Source organism: Cervus canadensis, chromosome 17 (genome assembly GCF_019320065.1).
Source record: "Cervus canadensis isolate Bull #8, Minnesota chromosome 17, ASM1932006v1, whole genome shotgun sequence".
Classification (NCBI taxonomy): Eukaryota; Metazoa; Chordata; class Mammalia; order Artiodactyla; family Cervidae; genus Cervus; species Cervus canadensis.
The window spans coordinates 36,856,538-36,878,697 of NC_057402.1; the positions used below are offsets into that span (position 1 = coordinate 36,856,538).

At 53.5% G+C, this 22,160-nt stretch overlaps 1 protein-coding gene across 4 annotated transcripts in view; it reads right to left on the minus strand.

The window, feature by feature from the left end:
• Nucleotides 1-611: 611 nt before the first annotated feature.
• The window catches only part of TMEM266 (transmembrane protein 266), a 126,795-nt gene continuing 105,246 nt past the window's right edge, over nucleotides 612-22,160 (minus strand). For all 4 annotated transcript variants that reach the window (XM_043490003.1, XM_043490004.1, XM_043490005.1 and 1 more), the window contains 3 exons: nucleotides 15,457-15,646; nucleotides 3,480-3,542; nucleotides 612-1,860 (listed from right to left, as the gene is read on the minus strand). In XM_043490003.1, coding sequence (XP_043345938.1) covers nucleotides 1,262-1,860; nucleotides 3,480-3,542; nucleotides 15,457-15,646 — 852 coding nt within the window. In that variant the 3' untranslated portion in view covers nucleotides 612-1,261. The remainder of the gene's footprint in view (nucleotides 1,861-3,479; nucleotides 3,543-15,456; nucleotides 15,647-22,160) is intronic.

Below are 22,160 nucleotides of genomic sequence, written 5' to 3' on the forward strand. Positions count from 1 at the left end.
TCACAAACAAAACCCCTTGGAGGCTCTCCAGGAAGGGACACACTGGTCCAACTCAAGCGCCTGGGCCGGAGTTTGAGGGGCTGACACACATGGGGGAGTCAGAGGCTGGGCCTGGGCCTTAGCAAGGCTGTGAGGGTCTGGGGCAGGTGGCCAGCATCCCTGACTGCTCGTGGGGAATGAGAAGGGGGCCAACATTCACGTGCGCGGCTGGGTGGGTGGTGGTGCCCCAGCTAGGAACCCGGGAGGAACAGTAGGCTGCGAGCAAGACATCTCACTCAGCTTTGGACCTCTAAGTTTGAGATCTCTGAGGAATGGATCCCTGGGTCAGGGAGCTGTGTCTGGGAGTTGCTGGCAAGGAAGACAGAATTCTGAGCTCCACTGTGGTGGGGAGATGAGTAAAGGGAAGGTACTACTAGTCCAGAGTCACACAGGCAGTGTGACCACTTCTCTCCTAGGGTCTAGGGCTCCTCTACAAAAGCATTGGGGATACTGGAGAGGAGTTGGGGGGGCTCCCTTGGTGGATTTTCAAGGCCAACCCAAACCCAGAGAAGCCACTCTGGGGTCCTCACCTGGACTAGCAGCCAAAGGAACACCTCTGCCAACTGGAAGTCTCAGTGCAGGTGGTTTTTATTATTAAAGCCAAGATTGGAAAATGGCTGTCACCCACCCCCCGCCACAACCCTCCCACCCTCCTCCAGACCCATCCCTTTATGTCCCAAGAAGGTGGAAACTAGATTTGTCTCGAAAAGACTCAGAAACGCTCATGCCTAAATGAGAAAATGAAGACAAATGAGATAGGCTCAGATGGTGGTCTGTGTGTGATTGTGTGGGCTCCACCCGGGATTCCTGGAAAAGACGGCTTGGGGGTGGGGCTGGAGAGCCCCTGCTCACAGTGCTGTCCCGAGGGTCCAGGGTGGGCGTCGGGAACAAAGGCAACGGAAGAGGCTGAGCTGGCCCCCACGCTCTACCCTGCTGAAGCTGGGCCACAGGCTGGTTTTTGTAAAAGTGGTTTTTTAAAAAAAACCCCAGCCATGAGCACCACCCTCCCCTGAGCAGGGTGAGAGGAGGCGCCAGCTCTGGGCTTTGAGGTCTGAGGCATGTGGCCTCCGGGCCTGGCGTCACCTCCCTGGAGGCAGGCAGCACCCTGAGGGAAGCCAGGAGGGCTCCCGGGCCCCTCGTGTGACCCTTGGTGGCCACCGGGGCCCCGGGGGAGCATCGAGATGGCTGTCTCCCCGCCTCCCTCCCAGCCTGCCTGGAGGCTCTAGGCTTCAGGGACCCTGTGCAACTTCTGCTCTTTGGATTCCAAAGATCTGAACTTTTCCTCCAACACAGGCGCGGCCGGCTGGAAATGGATGACAGGCTTGATCTGAAAGACGGTGAAGCCCTCCCGGTTCTTCTGGTTAAACAGACTCACCCTGTGCTCCAGCTCAGGGCTGGGCCGGGCCGAGCCCTCTGGGCTGGACTGGGCACGGGGGGCGGAGTCCAAGGCCCTCCGGGAGGGGCAGGGGTCCTCCGACAGGGGGGACAACAGGTCCTGGACTGTGGCCTCTGCCGCTTGCTGCTGAGAGGGCGGCGGGGGCGGCGGCAGGGCGGAGGGGCGGGGCCCGGAGGGCGGCTCCTCGCGGGCGGCGCTGCAGTCTGTGGAGGAGCCCAGCGTCTGGCTGCTGTCACTCTGGGCCCGGGTGCCAGAGCTGCGTGTGGAGCGGGTGGCACTCTCGGAGCTGGCGCTGGCGCCGGTGCCATCGCTGCCGAGCTTCGTGGGCACGTCGATGGAAAAGAGGTCAGAGGAGACGTTGGGCTGGTGGATGTCGATGGCGGCCGTGGTGACCACGCACACAGCTGGCTCTGGGACGCCGCTGTCTGCAAGAGAGGAGGGGTGTGGGTCACTCTCCACCCCGGCCGCACCTCTGCGCCCTGATGGGGGCCGGGCTAGATGGTGGGGGTGCCCTGAGTATGAATGGCTTTTGCTGGGAGAGGCCTTGGGAAATGGTCCAGGTTCCCAATATTCACCACCTGCCCTGAGGGAGAATTATGCCTCCCTATCAGGTGCAGACATGTGACAGGCCTCAGCCAGTCACCTGCAAGAAGTGATCGGTGGCATTTTCTGGAGAAGCTACATAAGCCAGCTGTGCTCTGCCCGTGCAGTCAACACTGTTCTAGAAGGCATGACAACTGTTCTGTTGTCATGGAGACGGGGTAGAGATAACAGCCTGGGCAAAGAGCCCCTGGCCCCGTGTGCCCTGGTCCTTTGTTGGTTTATTTAAACCGCTCAGATGTGGGGTTGTTATCATTGCAGCATAACTGAGCCCATCCTGACTAACCCAGCAGTGTGCTATGACAAGGAATCTGAATGTCATGGTCAGCAGGACTCAAAGTTTTAAATGGGTCCAGTGTGAGACTCATGACCAGAGCTGTGCCCTCAGAAAACTGATGAATTTCTACAGGATGCATTCTAAGCAGAGGGTGGAGGACATCCCAGAATGTCTTCGCTCTAAGTGAGAAGTATCAAGGGCCTGAATTACAGCAGGCATAGTGTGGGCTTCTCTCTAAAGTGATAGGGAGAGTGGGCTGGGAGAGAGGTTCAGGCTAGAGATGGTGGTCTTTGAGATCAGCAGGTTGGATAAGGCTTCGGAGGAGGAGAAAGGGAGGGAAAGAGGCCTTACACGGGGCTAAACTGCAGAAAAGACAAAATTCAGATGTATTCAGCATGACACACACTATAACCTTCTAGCCTGAGAATGGAGTTTACAAGGATTTAAGGGCTCAGCAGTAAAGAATCTGCCTGCAATGCAGGAGGCCGGGTTCGATCCTTGGGTCAGGAAGATCTCCTGGAAAAGGGAATGGCAACCTACTCCAGTACTCTTGCCTGGAAAATTCCATGGGCAGAGAAGCCTGGTGGGCTGCAGTCCACGCGGTCGCAAAGAGTTGGACACAACTGAGCAACTAACATTTTCACTTTTCAAGGGCTGTGAAACCCAAACCTTACAAGACTCAAGACACTGGCTAAGGAGAAACAAGACCCCGAAGGACTGAGTATTATGTTAAAACTCAACCTTTCTCATAAGTGAAAACCACCAGGTCCCCTGAGACTTTCTGAAGAGCAAGAATGCAATATAAACAAGGACAGGCCAGTGCCTGCTGCTTCTCACACCCAGTTATGCATTCTGTCACCCTCCTCACGCTCATCCTGCAAGGTTCTCAGGTTGGGAAGCGCTGAGGTCATTAGATTCCTAGGTTCCAGCCCCTTTCCACCCCAGGGTCCCCCACGCACATCCTGGAGCACTCCCATCCCAGCACTCGAGCTCAGGCACCAGAGTTTGCTGGGAACTCTGCCCGTGGTTATGGCTCACGGGGGCCACGAGATGGACCGCCTGGTCAAGCTGTCCCTGGCCTGGATGTTAGGGGTCGCCAGGGTCACCTCTGGCGTGGGGCCACACAGAGGTTCTGGTACACACAGAATAGCACCGACAGAGACTTACCACTGCTGGGCCCATTGTAGTACTGGCTGATGTAGCTGTTCATGTCATCTTTCACTGTGGCTTCTGCGGAGGTGAGGACAGAGAAGGGTGAGTGTGGCCAGTTCGTGCTCCTCCCCCCAGTGCCTCTGCCCCCATCACCACGAGGAGGCACTGGTCTCCCACAAGCTCCCTGCCACGTGGCTCTTCCAGGGGGACAACATGGCTCATCTGCCCCAGTGCTGGGCTGGGTATCAGGGACCCAGGTTCTGATGGAGCATCCAGCTTGCTGTGTGATATGAAGAAGCCCCTTCATTCTCTGCCTTCAGCTTGCCCTTCTCTGAGATAAGGGGTGTGGAAATAGTCACTTAGGGCTTTCCCTGCCTGGATGGCCTGAGTCTCTGAATCCACCTGAGGTTCTCACGGTCACCGGGAATGCTCACCTCAGTGCAAAAGCCTCAGAGTGCCATTTCAGCCGCACACAGCCAGCTGCAGAGGCTGATCATAGGCGACAGCCCCCTCAGTCTTCCACTCCACCCAGGAATGGACACAGGCGCTGGGCACCCCCAGCCCTACCCTGCTCCCAGCACGTGGGAGGTGCTCGGTAAAGAGTTGCTGAATGAATAACTAATGAGAAGGCGTAAAGCTGTCCAGGTCACGGGAGATGGCATGGGAACAGGGTCTCAGAATTGGTTCATTGTTCTGATGGGGTGGGAAGGGATGAGAGAGGAGAGGTGAGAACATCAGCGAGGCCTGAGCATGGTCGGCGGGGGGGGGGGGCGTCAGACAGCAGATGAAAGGGGACCCCAAAGCCATCGTAAGGAGCTCAGCCTTGCCCCAAGCACAGTGAGGAAGCACAGGAAAGTGTGAACAGGCTCAGGTGTGAGGCACGCCCAAGGGTGCAGGGAGAGTTGTTGGGAAGGTGTCAGACTGGATGGGAGAACAGACAGCAATGCCCAGGGGAGGGAAGACAGGCCCTGATGGGGCGGAAGGCGAGGATGGGGGTCTACACCCCCAGAAGCCTCGGTCTGCAGGTGACGGAACCTGCTGCTCTCCGTGGCCGCCTTCCTGACACCTGAGATCGCTGCAGAAGCGTGTCTGCCCTGACACGGGGAGCCCGGTGGCACCACACGCAGCAACCTGGCTCTTAAAAGCTTTTTTGGCCTCTTTTGATCTTTAGATGCCTGCGGCCAGAGGTGTATTCTGCATTAATGCCTGAGCTGAGGGAGGGGCCCCAGGCTGGCTCCAGGCCCTGCTTCAGGATCAACCAGCAACGCTCCCTCAGAATCAGACAGCAACCCTCTTCTCCGTGGCTCTTCATAATTTATGTTGTAAATGCTGTCTAGCCCTGCAGGCTGCCCTGGAAAGTGGGAGGAGGCTGGTGTGACTGTTCCTGGCAAGCAGTGCAAGGGCCACCGGGTCCACCGGGCCAGACAAGTCTGGTCACTGATCTTGGTATTATCCTGAGGCCGTGGCAGGAGGGACCTGCAGTGTGGCTGTAGAGGGCCACGTCACGAGGGCAGGACAATAAACTCAGCTGAAGTATCCACAGACCCGTGAGTCCCAAAGGGGCTCATGTGCAGGAGGTGGCCTGGATGAATGAAACACCCAGAGCCTGGGTTCTTGTGTTGCTATTGCCACTGGCCCACCATGGGAACCTGGGCAGGTCACGTCCCCTCTCAGGGCCTCAGTTTTTCCATCTGTACCATGGGGGGAGCTGGTGGGGCTCTTAGAGACCATGACAGCCAGGCTAGCTGGCTCCCGGCCCCTCAGCCAGGCCTGAAGTTCAAAAGGTGAGAGAGCAGAGTGGGAAGGGACTGGAGCCATCGAGGGCCGCACTCCCCCCACCCTACCCTGTGTGAGCATCCCCTCAACCCCTGCCTGCGCTCTGCCCACCACGGCCTGAGCCCCTCACAGAAGGGGCCTCCTGCCTCTCTGCGGAGCAGCTCTAATAATCAGACTCATCTGTGCTCAGCGGGGTCGGGTGCCTGGCCCTCCACCTCCAGGGGGCACAGGGCCTCCTGGGGACCTCCACTGCATGGTCAGGCAGCCAGTCTCCGTCTCCTTAGGAAGGGCCCGCTATGGCAGGCCTTGCAGATCCGGGTATCTGGGTCCTGTTCCCACATGCCCCAAGGCCACACCCCACTTCTACTTACTACATGACAGACCTTCCAGCACTTACAAAGCCCTCACATCCCTCCCAAGATGTCTCTTCTCCTGAGAAACCCCTGTTCACTCTTCAACCCTCCCTGGTTTTCCAGCCTCTCAAGTCACTATGGGCTCCAGATGTGACCAAATCAGGGACAGGGGAGGCAGGAGGGAGCTGACTGTCACTGTGCCCTTCAGAGCTCCAGATTGCAGATTGGGCACTTCACACAGCGACCTCCTTTCATCTTGCTTAACAGGTGGGTCCTCCCGGAGATCTGCTGGGATCTTTCCCCTCACACAGCCTAACATCCTCCAATCGGGCTCAGCAACCACCCAACTCTGCTGACTCATGAGTCTGGCCAACATGGATGCCCAGGCCAGGTCTTCTCTGCAGGCACTGGGGCCAAGCCAGCCAGGCCTTCACCACACCATGGCTGTGTCGGCTCCACGGAGGACTTCACGTTTATCATCTTAGGCAAATGTCAGCTTGTTGGTCTCAGCCCAAAGCCTGCTGAAAGCATTCTGAATCTTGATTCTGTCTACTAAGGAATTCTCTCTTGTACCTCAGTGTTGACTGTTCATTTGAGGATGCTCAATCTTCATCAAAACCATGGATAAAAGTAACCTGAGCCAGGTGACCTTCAGCCCAGACATCTCTCAGCTTCTGACTGGTCTGGCCAACCAGACAGCTTCTCCTGGATGACCTCCAGCCACCTCTGACTCAATGTGTCCAAAAGAGAACTCAGTTTCTCCCCCCGCCTCCACCTTGGTGAATGGTACCCTAGGACCCTGGTCACTTCTCCATGCTTCTCCTCCATTCTTACCAGCAATTCAGCTCCTGCTGAACCTGTGACAAGTCAAGGGATACCCAGATACCCTCTGCCATCCAGCCTTGGGTAAGACCTCACACTTTTCCCTTTGGCCTCTCACCATGCCTGCAGGGATTAATAAATGGGATTGCTCACTCCATGGACATTCCTGACACAGAACCTAGATCTCCAGGCAGCCACTGCAGGCCTGTCCAGTCTGCATTTGTTCCCTCTGCTCCAAACCTGTACCCACACAGGGGCCTCAGAGTGAGTTTCAAGGCAGTCAGAGCAAGGCCTTGCCCAGGCTTTTCCAGCAGTGTTGATTGCCACCCACTCCCCAACTCTCTCTGCTTCAGGTGGGCCCCTTTCTCCACGCTGACCACTTGGGCTGGGGCTTTGTCCCCTCCCACACAGAGGCCACATCGTACTCAGAGTCTCGCCAGCACTTAGCATGGGGCTTGGCATATACTACCCACAAATGAATAGGATGACTGGACAATGACCGAGGCTGGGTCCGGGGCCTGCATGACCTCCCAGGACCATTCCCCTCAGCCTCTGAGACGCTGTCAGCACCATGCAGCACACAGCCTTGCTCTTGGTCCCTGGTACTTCCTGCCCAGAGACTAATGACTACTGGTGTGTGGGAGCCTACGGGGAGGGAATGCAGGCAGGCACGGATGCATGTGGCCAGGAAGAGGCCATCAGTGAGCCCCGACATGGGGCTGCCCACCCTCCATCTAAGAGAACCCCTGCCCCGAGGTTTGCTTTGATTTGGCACTAAGGAGCCCTAAGGCCATGCAGGAACTGCCCCACAGGAGGACAGGGTTGGCTGACACTGGAGGGTTGAGAAAGAAGGGCCGGTACAAACTCAGGCTCCAGGACGAAACAGCCCAGGTGCCAGCCCCAGCTCTGCAGACATCTGCTCTGTGGTCTTAGGCAAATCCCTGGCCACTCTGAGCCTCAGCTTCCTCAGTAAAATGGGAATAAGAAATACCTACATGCTGGTGAGCTATATGTTCCACCGGGATGATGAAGGTCAAGTCTAACCTGGGTCTGTCTGTCACCTCCCTGAAACCCTGGCCCATGGTGCTCCCTGCCGGCCCCTAAGTCTCAGGTCATTGCTGTGGCAGCTGCTGTCAACCACCCAGCACCTTTGTTCCTAGGGCGTGAGCACTCCACGCAGCCCTCCTGACTGATCCTCCTAAAGCTGGTCGAGCGCTATGCTGGCAGTGCTCATTATGTGGGTGTGCTCCTCGGGCAGAGCCCCAGCCTGCCCAGCGAGGTGGAGCAAGAGGGCGTGGTGAGTCAGGTGGGCCTCCCTGGGCGGCAGGACTGGCCCGGCTGTGGGGTGGGAGTGGGGAGTCCGGACTGCACACCCACACGTCCTGTGCAGATCCGAGCCCAGAGGGAGGCCCTGACTCCCAGCCAGGGCTCCCACTGCCACACTCCACGCTGCTGCTCCACAGCTCAGCGGCCTCATCGAGAAAGGACACTGCTATGCGACCAGCTGTGTGCCAGGCCGAGGGCAGCCTCATTGAGAAAGGACACTGCTATATGACCACCTGTGTGCCAGGCCAAGGGCAGCCTCATCGAGAAAGGACACTGCTATGTGCCGAGCGCCAGCCGTGTGCCAGGCCGAGGGCAGTGCGTGTGGCCGAGTGCTCAGTCCTTCTCAGTGGCGATGTGCTTCTGCTCCTAGTTGGGACAATCAGAGTTCAGACTCAGGACCAGCTGCATAATTTGTGGGGCCCTTTGTTTAAAAAGCATTAAGGCTCAGAAATAAACTCACCCGTATATGGTCAATTAATTTACAGCAAAGGAGCTAAGAATGTACAAGGAGGAAAGGAAAGTCTCTTCAGTAAGTGGTCCTGGGAAAACTGGACCCCTAACTTACACCATACACAAAAATTTACTCAAAATGAATTAAGACTTGAATGTAAAACCTGAAACCATAAAAGTCCTAGAAGAAAACATAGGCGGTAGGCAAGCTCCTTGACCTTGGTCTCGGCAATGATTTTTTTGGATTTGACACTAAAACAAAAGCAATGAAAGCAAAAAATAAACAAGTAGGACTATACTAAACTAAAAAGTTTCTGCACAGCAAAGGAAACCATCAACAAAATGAATGGCAATCTACTGAATGGAAGAAAATATTTGCAAATCATACCTGATAAGGATTAATATCCAAAATACATAAAGAACTCATACAACTCAATAGCAAAAAAAAAAAAAAAGAAATAATAATCCAATTTAAAAATTGGATCTGAATAGACATTTTCCTGAAGAAGACACAGTGGGCCAGAGGTACACAAAAAGGAACTCAACTTCACTCAAGGAGTGCAATTAAGTGCAAACCAGAACTACAGGGAGATGTCACCTCACACTCGTTATAATGGCTAGAATCACAAGGACAGAGATAATAAGTGTTGGTGAGATGGCAGAGAAAAGAGAACCCCAGTACACTGTTGGTGGGAATATAAATTGGTGTAGCCACTCTGGAACACAGTATGGAGGTTCCTAAAAAAAAAATAAAATAATAATAATAATAATAGAACTATCATATGATCCAGCAGTTCTACTTCTGGGTATATATCTGAAGAAAACAAAAACATTTGAAAAGATGCATGCATCCCAATGTATACAGCAGCATTTTTTATAATAGCCAAGATATGGAAATAACCTAAGTGTCCAAGAATAGATGAATGGATAAAGAAGATGTGGTACATACACATACACACACACACACATACATGCATACATACATACAATGGAATGTTATTCAGCCATAAAAAAGAATGAGATCTTGACATCTGCAACAACCTGGATCGACCAGAGGGCATTGTGCTTAAGTGAAATAAGTCAGACAAAGACACGGTATGATCTTACTTATTTGTGGACTCTAAAAACAAAACCTAAAACAAACAAATGCCCTGAGCTCAGAGATACAGAGAACAGATTGGTGGTTCTCAGAGGCAGGGGTTGGGCAAGCAAGGGAGGGGGTGTGAAATGGTAGGTGAAGGGGCTCAAAAGGTACAAACTTCCGGTTATACAGTAAATGTCACAGGGATATGCTACAATATGGTCACTATAGTTAGCTCTGTATGGTATATTTGAAAACTGCTAAGAGAATAAATCTCAAAAGTTCTCATCACAATAAATAAAATTCTGTACCTATGCATAGTGATGGATGCTATCTAGACTTACTGTGATTCTCCAGTATATATAAGTATTTTCAGGTATACCTGAAATTAATATATCACTGAAAGAAAAAACATTAAGAATTTTAAGAGAGTGACACCAGAGCAATGAACCAAGTGTGACACCCTCAGTGACTGCAGGTGTTACCCCGCCGTGAAGCCAGTCCGGAGAGGTTAAGTAACTTGTTCAAGGCCAAGTTGAGATCCAAACCCAGCCCTGAGTCTGAATCCCACATCTTTCTTTCAGAGCCACCCACACCTCCCTACCCTGGTATGTGCTTCTCTGCTTTATGTGAGGGGCACCAGTTCTAGTGCTACAGCTCTGGGGGCTCTCCTGGTCTCCAGTGCCCCCCATCAGGAGGCCAGTGATGGGAGAGAGCCCGACTTGCCTCCGTCAGCACACAAGCCTCTCCTCTCCCAGGGTGAGACCCGGTGCCAGCTCTGCGGCCCGGTGCACCTCCGTGGAGGTTTCTCTGAGCGCGGGTGCAGTGCGGGGGCGGCGGGGGGTGGACGCCGAGGCTCACTGTGATATATGGTAAAAGCTGTGGCACTCCCACCAGCGGCTGTAATTCATAAGTTATGGGCGAGCTTCAAGACTAATAAATTTGGGAGGGAAGTATTAATGACTACACAGGGGCACTGTGAACTTGGCAGGCCCCAAAGCCTGGAACTTTGCAGTCCGGGTTTTAAAAATGATTTGTGCTGGAGCAAGTTTAAACAGAAGCTGGTTGGCGTTAGTCTGACAGCGACCTGCTGGCAACTGTGGGGACTGCAGGAGCCGCTTCTCCTGCCGCGGCTGAGGCTGGCACTCCCACTCCCGTGGCTGCCTCCCTCCCCATCCCCGTACCCCGAGGCTCCTGAGACTTACTGCTGATGTCTGCAGGTTAATCCCCGGATTGTCTGTGCTCTGGTGTGACACGCTGAGCCTTGGGGCCCTCGCTGGCCTGAAGGTCATGGTGAGCAACAAACACTGCCCTTTCTCCCTCTCCAGCGTGGCCCAGAGCGCCCCGAGCTTGTCTAGCCATGATTTCTAACATCGTGGAAATCCCTCTCTGGACACAAGTCCTGGTCAGACAGAGATGAGCTGGGGTGCCCTGACTCCCCAGCCCATCTGAGGCCGTGAATCATGCATGCCACTTGCTAGCCCGGCAAGGCTTCTGCTGTCTGTCTCAGAGGAACCACCTTTGCTATTGATGGCTCTGGGGGTTGGCAGGCCAGTGACAGGTTGGGAAATGTGCTAGCGCTCTGCTGAGTAGGCCGGGCGCCGGGTGCCTCTAGAGAGCTATGAGGCAGGGATGTCACAGAGGAGACAGAGGAGAGCAAGGATAGGGCTCCAGGGCTAGATGGGAGGGGCACTGGCAACGGCTCCCAGGGGTGCACGTCTGCCAGCTCTGTGGCAGATCTGAGTGCCCAATCAGACATGCCTCTAGTTTCCAGGAGGGCTGGCAGAGAACCCGTGACCCCCCTGGCTGGCACGTGTAGCCGATCACTTTCTACCTTCCTCTTCTGCCTCCCTCCACTTCCTGCTGGAAGGTGCCCACCGTGGGGGCTGCAGGGAGAGAAGGAACAGGGTGGAGAGGCAGGGACTCATGGCTCCACAGTACTAGAATGTGTGCGGTTACTTTAAATGCTTGGCTTGTTTGCAGACTCTGTGACCTCAGATCTTGACACCCTGTGAATCCAAGAGTGGCATCAGGTGTCCGGGATCTGGAGGTCATTGGCTGGGGAGGGGGGATAGTAACGGCCAGGCTGTTATCTCAAGAGCGAAGGCTCCTGATGAGCAAGGCAGAGAGGTGCTGCAGAACGACTGGCTGTACCGGAGGTGCTCACCTGAGCTCAGGTGTTCAAAGGTGCGCACTGCCCAAGACGGAACAGCCCTGAGCAGGCTCCAGCGCCAGGTGAGCTGCAGCCTCCAAACGGGCTTCAGCAGCCACCAGGGCAGAGCAAGGAGGCAGCTCCTCCACCTCACTTTGCTCCGTTAGCAGGAAGGTCCTGGGATGGGCCGGTTGTACGTGCTAAGCTGCTTCAGTTGTGTCCGACTCTGTGCGACCCTATGGACTGTAGTCCACCAGGTTTCTCCCAGGCTTCTCCCCATGGAATTCTCCAGGCAAGAATACCAGAGTGGGTTGCCATGTCCTCCTCCAGGGGATCTTCCTGACCCAGGGATTGAACCTGTGTCTCCTTAAGTCTCCTGCACTGGCAGGCAAGTTCTTTACCACTAGCGCCACCTGGGAAGACCCTGGGATAGGCTGTAAACCTGCTCCTCTCATCCTTGGAAAACAGGACAAAGTGGGCAAAAGTTGCCACCAACTTCCAGAATTTTCAAAACGAAGATTCTTATATTCTGGATTCCCCAAGCACCGGCATGGGGAGCTGCAAGCCACAAGCGGGGTTTCTGGAGTGGGCTATTGCCAGAAGCCCCCTGAGCGCTAAGAGAAGACCCAGGGTTGCAGGACCCATAGTCAAACAAGCCATGTCCACAGATCTGTTCTGTTCTGCAATCAGCTATGAGCTTGCAGACTATATTCCATGTAGATGACTCTATGGGGAGCCTGCCAAGGGCCAGGTGTGGCTCCGAAGATAAACTGCGGGGGTGACCTGGCAAGCAGGGGTTCATATAAGGTCTCGAGGGAAGGACATGGTGACCGGGAGCTGACTCTGAGACGGGTTTGAAGGATGAAAAGAAGTTTGGCAGGCAGGCCTGTCCTGCCAGTGAACAGCATGTGGAAAGCCTCAGGGACTTACTACTACACAGAACACTTCTCCAAATGCAGAGATGCTTCACTCAGCCAGAGTGAAAGTGAAGACGGAGTGCAGAGTGGAGGGAGATGAGATGGCAGGGGGTGGGAGGGGGCAGCCTGGGACAAGAATATCAAGGGCCTTACATGCCACCTGTTACAAGCTGAGTCACCAGGTCCTCCGCCTCCAAAGTCATATGTTGAAATCCTAACCCACAGGACCTCAGAATGTGATCTGATTTGGAAATGAGATTGTTGTAGACAGAATTAGTTAAGATGAGGTCATATACTGGAGTAGGGTGGGCCCCAGACACAACACGACTAGGGTCCTTGTAAAAAGGGAAATCTGGACACAGACGCACACACAGGGAGGACAGCATGTGAAGAGAAGGCAGAGGTCAGGGTGATGCTTCTTTAAGGGACACCAAGGGTTACCAGCAACGCGCCAGGAGCCGGGGGAGAGGCAGCAGCAGATGCTCCCTCGCAACTCAGAAGGAGCCAGTCCTGCCAAGACCCTGATCCCAGACTTCCAGCCTCCAGAACTCAGAGACAGGAAACTTCTGTTGGTTAAGCCACCCAGTTTGCAGGACTTTGTTTCGGCAGCTCAAGCAAATAACCAGCCAAGGTATTAAGTCAGAGAGTGACATGAAAGATTATGGAAGATCACTGTGTGTGTGTGTTGGGGTGGGGGGGAGGAGTGAAGAGGGCACCCATGGGGGCAAAGTTGAGGTCAAGGAAGCAGATGAGGTCCAGAAAGAGGGAGGCTGAACAATGCAAACGAAAAGTCGGGAATGTTTCAAAATATACGTAGGCAGTAAAACCAGCAGGATCGATGATGAGTTGTGAGTAGAACCTACAAAGCCCTGGAAACCGAGAGTAAAGGCAGGAATCAGGCTATAACTGAACACAAATGAATGTCAAACTCTGCATGGGCATATAGAAAGTCAAGGATGGGCTGCAGGGAGGTTCCAGGGCTCAACAGAGCCATGACCTGGCTCATCTGTGAGCTGAGGCCAGGCAGCCACCACAAGGCTCAGTCACAGGGGTCTTGTGTCCAGAACAAAAAAAGCAGGCGTGGCCCCATAACACTCTGACCTGGTCTTGCAGCTCCCCGAGAAGCGTGCTTAGTTCTAGATGTCACGGAAACACTGGAATGCTCAGGGAGGGACTGTACAGCAAGAACTTGGAGGGCTTGTGTCCCCTGAGGAGTGGCTGTGGGGATGCAGGTGACAGTCCCTGGAGGAGAAGGCACCCAGAGGCCAGTTTCCAAAAGGATGTCTCAGCTGGGACACATAAAAGCTTCATCCAGGTGGGAGAGGTGGGTGCCAGGGGCAGACCTTGGCTCCGTCTGAGGAAGTATTTTCTAACAGGCAGAGTCATGTGAAGTTGGGTTGGCCTGGGCTTCCTTGGGAGGTTCCAGGTACCTGTTCTTAGAAGCTGGTAAACCTCTTGGCAGGGGTTCTAGATGGGATTAACACGTCAGCTGAAGAGCTAGACTCAGAAGTCCTGAGCCCCCCAACTTCTAAAGTTCTAAGGATGGAAGGTCTCTCACAAGATCATAATAGCAATCACCCTACTCCCCCAAACCTGTTCACAGCACCGTGTAGCCTACAGAGCTTTCTCACGTCCACCAGTTCCCCAGACTTGCTGTGAGGCAGACAGAGCCGGAGTTATGAGCCCACTTTACAGAAGGGAGCACTGAGACCCAAAGTGGCAGAGCTGGGGAGTGGCAGAGTCTGGAGCTCTGGCTTCTTGCCTCCCACCCTGCCCAGCCCTGCCTGGCTGTTACTGCCCTGGTGAGGGGAATAGAGCACCCCAAAGTGAAGAGGGCCCTAGATCAAGCTGCAGTTAGCTGAGTCCAGCACCTCCATTTCCATGTGACCCCATGAAGTTCTCTTGATTTCTTTGGGCCTCCCTCCATATGACAGAAAAGAGGTGTGAGGATGGAATGAAATCACACTGTAAAAAGCTTCTCTTGGAGGCATTTGGGTAGTTCCCTTATCTTTAGGTCAAAAAGGTGGTCCTAGAAATGTATTCTGAATTATTAGGGGAAGTCAATATTTTAAAAAAACCTATCTTGGTAAAGTGAAGAAATCCCTTAGCCATCATTTTAGCAACAGCATTTTCAGGTGCAAGTCAGGGCAGGGTAGACTCAGACCAGAGCAGCAAGGGTGCCTGGGGAGGGGAACCTGCATCCAGGCTGCCCTGGGGGCTCTAACGAGGCTGCAGATCTCCCCTGCTGGCCCCTGCGCAGGCCAAGTCCTGGCCTGAGCCCGTCAGAACACAGCCTCCCCAAACCCCATAAAGGCCCAAACCTGACAGCTGCATCACCATGTAGGGGTATTTCCACCCCAATCACAAAATAACACCACCTGACATTTGCAGGATTACTTTGCAATTCTGAAAGCCACTTGCACCTGCTTCCTGGGGCCTCAGAGGAACCTGTGAGGAAGGCTCAGCATCGTTCCATTTGACAGCTAGTGAAACCAAGACCCAGAAAGGTTAAGTCCCCACTGCAAGGTGACACAGCTGGTCTTCTCTAGAGAACTCTGCCCTACGGTATGGCCAAGGCCCCCATCTCCACCAGCATCACCGGCCCATCAATTTACCACCATCCTCAAGGCTTAGGTTCTCGGCTGTTCTGGCCCCAGGCCCCTTACTATCTGGGTCCTGGGGGTCGGGGATAGGGGCAGCCCAATAGGAAAGTCCGAGGGCACCCGGCTGGAAACCTAGCTCTGCACCTTTGGACGACTTTTCTGGGGCTCAGTCCCTTCACCCATAAAGTAGGAAAGTCTCCTGCAAGCTGCCGCGAGGAATGGGGAGGCAACACACTCAAAGCAGGCAAGTGTAGGTCACTACACTACAGGCCACTGAGATCATGTCGAAGTCGGATCAAGGCAACTTGACTGAACGCTTTCTCTGCGGCCGAGAAAGGCAGTCCCGGGGAGCACTAAACTAGGGTTCCCCCCCCCAAAACTGTGGGCTGACATGGGGACACAGTCCCATCAGGAGACGTGCTCCAGCTCCCGGATGCTGTGGCTGTGCGCAGACCCCGGGGGCGGGGAGGGAGCTCCCCACGGCGGGGCTGGGGAGGCGCCGGCCGACTCACCTTGCGCGGGCTGCAGCTCCTCCACGACGCTCTCGGCCGCCGTCTCCTCGGCCCACGTGCCGGCCTCCACCACCTTGTAGCGGCTGCGCGGCTGGCTGAGCACGTGCGGGGCCTGCAGCGCCGCCTCGCGCTCCGCCGCCAGGTCCAAGTCCTGCTGCGCTAGGTGCGCCCGCAGCTGCCGGATCTCAAACTGCAAGAAGGAGAGGGGCGGTGGGCGGTGGGCGGTGGGCGGCACCGGGACCCAGGCCCTGCAAGATGTCTGGGCGCTTTCATTTTGGGAGAGCGGGGAGGAAGGCACTGAGCCTCGAAAGGCTGGAGGGGGCGTTCCTTTATAAATCTCCCAACGGCACTAATGGCAAGAGTCCCTGACGTTTATGGAGGCTTTTCCAAGTAATAAAATATGTTCCCGTGTCCCATCTCCGATACTGTGTCGTGAGGACAAGATGGCCGTTAAGAGGAACACAATGGTGGTTTGCAAAAAAAAAAAAAAAAATGCATCGCAGGAGTCGGGGAACATCGGACTTGAATCCTGTTCTAGTTACTGGTCTAAAGTGTGACCCAAAAACTGAGAACCTTATTCAGGTGTCTTACACCGATGTTTAGCGGAGGACTGGAAACCCCACAATATCCAGGGCCAGCGATAACCTGCCAGGGAAGCCCGTCGTGGCATCGCGTGCTCGCTGGTCTGTGCCCGACCCACTCGTCTTCCAGCAGCGCCCACATCCTTCTCCGAGGTGTTCCGAGCGCTGGTCAGACAGGACTGGGCTCTGGTCCCAACCCTGCGGCTTTACTGCCATGTGGCTGGTTTCTGTCTCTGTAAAATGGGGGTTATCACCCCACAGAGCTCTTCATAAAGGCTTTGTAAAAGGCATCATACATTTTTATTTTGGTTTAAATTTTTGTTGTTGGGGAAAGTTTCCTAGAGAGGCTTTCAGATGCCTCTTGGGGTTGTGGCTGAGATGGCTGTTCACACTCTGGGGCCCTCCTGGGTCATCTGGGTGAAGGCAAAGTTTGGGTCTGACTCGGAACGGCCTGACTGCGGACTCAGGAGGAAGGAGAGTCTTCACTGCCACCTAGTGTTCCAAACACACATTGCATCACTCTTGCACAACCCCACAACCTCCAGTCAAACCCCCAAAGACCTGAAGCTGGGGGTTAGCTCCCTACCTAGGAGATTACCTGCTTGCTCATGATTCCAACCTCCAGCCTTTGCCCCTCCCTGAAATGTCAGGTCACACCTCTAGCTGCCTGCCCGACAGCAACAGAACTGGGTCACAGATACCACACACTCAACCTAGTCTAAACAGGACGGTTCACTCTGTCCTCACAGCTGCTCCTCAGGTGCTTTCATCTCATTTTAGCTGGGGCCAAAAATGTAACCTCCTCCCTTGCTTCCTCACTTTCCATTATCCTTGCCATCCACTCTGCCCTCAAGTCCAGCTCCCGAAGGGCTACCCCAGATCTACCCACCTCCCGCACCTCCACGGCCAGCTCTCACCTGGATGATTGCAGCCCCACATCCTCTACTATCCATCCTCCAACAGGGCCCAGAGGGGTTCTCATAAACGCAGATCAGATCATGTCACCCGCTTGTCATATCTCCCCTTGGGTGGGAGAAAACCCAAGCTTTTCACCCTTGACTTACAGAGCAGGTGTGAGTTCTGACTCTGTTTACTTGGCCCACTTCCTCTCACCCTTTCTCCCTTAACCTCTCACTGGGACACCTTCTCAAAACTCCTTAAACACACTAAGCCTGTGTTGGTCTCCGGATCACTTCCCCAGAGACCTCTGGTCCCATATATCACATGGCTGACCCTCCCCGCCTTGGAGGCTTTCCCGGACCCCTAACCCAGCCACTCCATCCCATTACCCTGTTTGAATTCTCTACACTGCACTTAGCACCTTCTGATTTTTTTTTATTTTAATGTTTTATTATTTTTCCTTTGATGAAAGTGAAACACAATTCAAGGATTCACTAACACTAGAGTGGCTGGGCAGCAAACTGACATTGGGATAACTTCCCAATGGCAGTGTTCACGGGTTTTGTCTCAAGGACCACTCAGGTCTGGGTAGAGTTATCAGCCTCCTGCCTGAGGACACGCCTCTGGCTGCCTGTGTGCTGATAGCAGAGCAGGGAAATGGGGCTGAGGGTCCGGCCATGAGATGAAAGGACATTGACCTAATTCCTGGGGTGTGCCTCACCTGGTACCCACTTGCAGAGCCCTCTGGTTCAGTTTCTCCAGAGGATGAAACTCTTGCCTCTTGTGTGATGGGGGAGCATGGTCTCCTGACTGTGCAGGATTTGCAAGGGGACCTGGAGGGTTCAGATAGCACGTGTACAGACTTTTAGCCCACCCCTCTCCCCTATGGTCGGCTTCACACTCACCCCTTCCTTCCAAACTCTCCAGGGTTCTGAGGGGGAATTAGCCCATTTCCTTCACTAGCCACCTTTTCACACACTCCCTTAGTGATAGATCCTCCTCTCTTCGAGATCAGTTACCACTTTCTTGCTCTCTCTCCAATTCCCACAAATCCACAGAATTCTCTCTCTCCTCTCTGTCCTGATGGACAGGACTTAAAGGATTTCTTAATTCTTATCTGTTTATAATTCTTTTTTTCTTTACCACCATCTTAGTGGAATTTGGGGAAGGAGATCAGATAAACATGTGTGGTCACTCCACCATGTTCTTCGAAAATTGTCTATGGGTGTTCCTCTCACCTGTAGTGGTGTGCAGGTATTAAAAAAATAAAAAGAGGCCTGATTTACAGTGCATGCTAATCTCTGGTAAATCCACCATGACCACTTCCAAACTACCAACATGATGTTATGCAGAACAGGGAAGAAACCTTCACAACTGGCCCTCTGTTAGAGCAGGAATGTAGAATATAATCTACACAAGAATAAAATATAGAAGATAATCTCTGCAAGAGCAGGGGTCTTGCCTGTCTTGTTGCCTGGTACACAGAAGGCCCTCAATAAATATTGCTGAGGGAATCAACACATGAATGTGTGAAACTAGTCAGTTTTGCCCAATTCTGTGTTTTCAGGCTGAGTCCTAACACCAGCCACAAACTGGGTCCTGATCCTGACCCAAAGCTGAGACAAAGTCTGAGCCCCAACACTGAGCCCTGATCTTGCTCACAGAGTGAGCCCCAAGTCTGTCACATACTGAGCCCTGACCCAAGTCACGAACTGAGAGGCCAACCTGATCACACACTGGGCTCTAACTCTGGTCTCAGGCTAGGCTCAGACCTGGATCTTAACAACCCAGTACTCAGATGGCGCCACTGGTCTCAGGAAGTGAGAAAGCAAGGCTGGCTTGTTACAGGGTAGTCTGTGCAGAGGGAGCTGGCTGGAGCCACCCTTCTCGCAGCAGGTCTCAGATGTCACGGAGGACCCATTAGGCAACCCTCCTTAGCTCTGCTGGGGCTAGGAGGCCCTCCGGCCCCAGCTGATCTGAACTTCCCATGGGCGTACCCAGCCTGCTTTCTCCAAGGCCGCTCATCAGGGCCGGCGGTCCTAGCTAATGGCCTCCAAGGCCACTCTGAACAGATGCATTATTGATAACTTGTAATTGATACAGAGCTGCCCATGAGTGTCCCATTGGAATTCAGGCCAGACAGCCAGAGGCCAGAGCTTGCCCAGCCCCAAGCCCATATATGCAGACATAGGCATGCACAATGAAATAAGTTTTAAGCTAAAAATATGCACCCCGAGTGTATGGTAGTTCTAGTCATTCATTTATTCATCCATTCACTAAGAAGTCAGGTAAAGCCTGGTGAGGGTGATGTTAAAATTTTGTTATGTATACTGGAATGAAAATGCCTCTCCCAGTGAGTCCTGGCTGGTCCCAGTGATAGGGGCTATCTGCTGCACAAGGAACACATCTCTTAGGAGAGTCCTGAAGGCTAGCTCTGGGGGGCACCTGTGGTATAGGTGGTGTGTCCGGGAGGCAGAGACTGGGAGGGCAGAGTGGTGAGGAGGTCTGCAGGGGCCACACCAGGCACACAGCCGTGGAGCATGGTAAGAGGTTCTAAGGACTTTGGCCCTTATTTAAAGAGCAACAGTGAACCACTGAAGTCTTTTAAACAGAAAGGTGGGGTGGTGGAGGTGGTAGGGTGGTGATTCAGCTGAGCATTTTGAAAGGACTGTGCTGAAAGCAGAGAGGAAAATGAACTGGACAGACATAATCCAGGACAGACATGGGAATACGAGCTGGGAGACTACTGCAGCGGTCCGGGCCAGGAATGACCAGAATCTGGACTAGAGTAGAGACAGTGAGGAGATGAGAACTGTTTAGGAAGCGAAAGTGTCAGCATGGGGAGGGATTAGAATGCGGATGAGGGAGAGGGCAACCTGCTTTGGGGACAGGTTATTACAAGCTGTTTACCCAGAGAGTGTGGGGTGGCTGGATGCTCTGAGTGCTCGCCCTAAAGAGAAATGACTGACCCCTCGCAGAGGAGACACTACAGATGGGCTGCATCGGCTCTCGGCTCTGGCCACTGGCCGTGACAGCCCAGAGGACTGTCCAGATGTTCTAGCTGGGACCCTCAGAGTCTGGCTCCTGATCCGCATTCCTGAACATGGCCACGTGTGCTTCCCCAGTTGATGAAGAGTTGTCAAAGGGTCCTAGGATATCAGGGCCTCGTTAGTCAGATGGGAAAACTAAGGCCCTGAGATGGGAAGGAGGCGTTTGTGCCAGGGGACAGGATGGGGTAAAGGCTCAGACCACATGGTACAATAGAAGCAATTTTGGGTCCAGAACCCACGCCTCTGGCTTCTAGCCCCACAGACCTTGGTCAGGGAACTTGAAGCTTTATGGGAGAGATGGAAGTAACTCAACCCAACAGAATATGAGGAGCTTAATGGTAACAGGGGTCAGAAAAGGGCAGGAGGCTCCCAGGTGGGAAAACAGCTAGACCTGGAGGCAGGAGCCCATCACCACCCCTCACTCTGTTGTTCTTGTTCAGCCGCTCAGTCGTGTCTGACTCTTTGTGACCCCATGGACTGCAGCACGCCAGGCTTCCCTGTCCTTCACCATCTCCCAGAGCTTGCTCAAACTCATGGCCACTGAGTCGGTGATGCCATCCAACCATCTTGTCCTCTGTCACCTCCTTCTCTGGCCTCACTCTGACTTTGGTTAAGTCTCTTTTCCTCTTTGGGCCTCATTTTCACTGTGTGTTCAATAAGGCTAATGGAGCAGCTGAATTCTGGTCTATGATAAGCTCTGTCCTGGCTCTGGGATTCTAACTGGGAGGGAAAAATCGCAAGTGCCAGGTAACTCTTGGCGCATCTTCAGGACCATCTGTGCTCCTATGCTGCATGCTGTGTGTGCTCAGTCATGTCTGACTCCTTGTGACCCTGTGGACTGTAGCCCACCAGGCTCCTCTGTCCATGGGGCTTTCCAGGCAAGAACACTGGAGTGGGTTGCCATTCCCTTCTCCAGGGGATCTTCCCGACCCAGGGTTTGAATCCATGTCTCTTGTGTCTCCTGCATTGCAAGTGGGTTCTTTACCCCTGAACCACCTAGGCAGCGCCCTGTTTTCATGCGAATGCCCAACTGCAGAGAGCTAACTCTTTACAGAGAGGATAACATAATCCAGAACCTCTAAAATGCATCAACAATGCATTCCACAGACAATAAGAATTACTATTCATGCAAACAAGTAGAAAAAAGTGATTGATTATCAAATCATAAACCAGTTAAGACGCTGCTTAGGATCTGCACAGAAGCTGACCTATTTAAATATTTGAATTAACGGACAAGGGCTTTGAAAACTGTGATTAATATGTTAGAGAAGGGAGGGGGAAAGATGGATAAAATGGATGCAACATTTCAGTGGAGGAACAGAACCTATAAAAGAATTAAATGAAAATTTTAGAACCTTAATCTACAATTGAAGAAGGAATTCATAGGGCCTGGACTCCATCTCATGCCTGTCTGTGCTGATCATGCGCGGCCACCTCTCCAGTGAACTCTGAACTCTGTGCTTAGCGCCTGTGGGAATGACAATGGAAGGATAAGACCCCCTCTGGGCAGGGGAATCTTGAAGAACAGACACTAATCACCCCTGCCTCCGGACACTATCTATCAGAATGTAAGCACAGGCTTATCAGTTATTAACTATTTGGAATGTAACTGCGGGCTTATTGATTATTGACTGTTTGAACACATAACACGTGAATGATGGGGTTATTGTAGTTGTATTTACCCTTCCTTTGTTTATGTAAGTCTCAAGGGAATTGGGGTAGTGGGTTTGGACACATGGGGTATAAAAGATTTTCACAAATGCTGGTCGGGGTCCTTGGCTAAGAGGAGACTCTGCCTTGGGCCCGCCGGTGTAATAAACTGCACTCCACTATCTGCATTGTCCTTCTGAGTGAGTTTGTTTCCTGGAAAGCGTGGCTATAACATTTGGTGCATTGGCCGGGAAACTCCTCACTTTGAGGAGACAGGTCTCATTTGAGGCCACCCCGAGGCTTTGTGGCTTGAATCTCCTAGAGGGGGGAAGGCGCCTCGCCCCTCTGGAAGGATTCTGCTTCTCAACGCCCGGACCTTTCACGTCAGCAGGTAGTGGACGGCAGCAGGGGAACTGAGCGCTCAGGTGAGGAGGAGCCCACCCGGCAGGGTGGAAGAGGGGGCCTGATCACCCCCCTGGGAGGGACTAGAAGGAGCGGGGACCCACAGGATCCTGGAATAGGC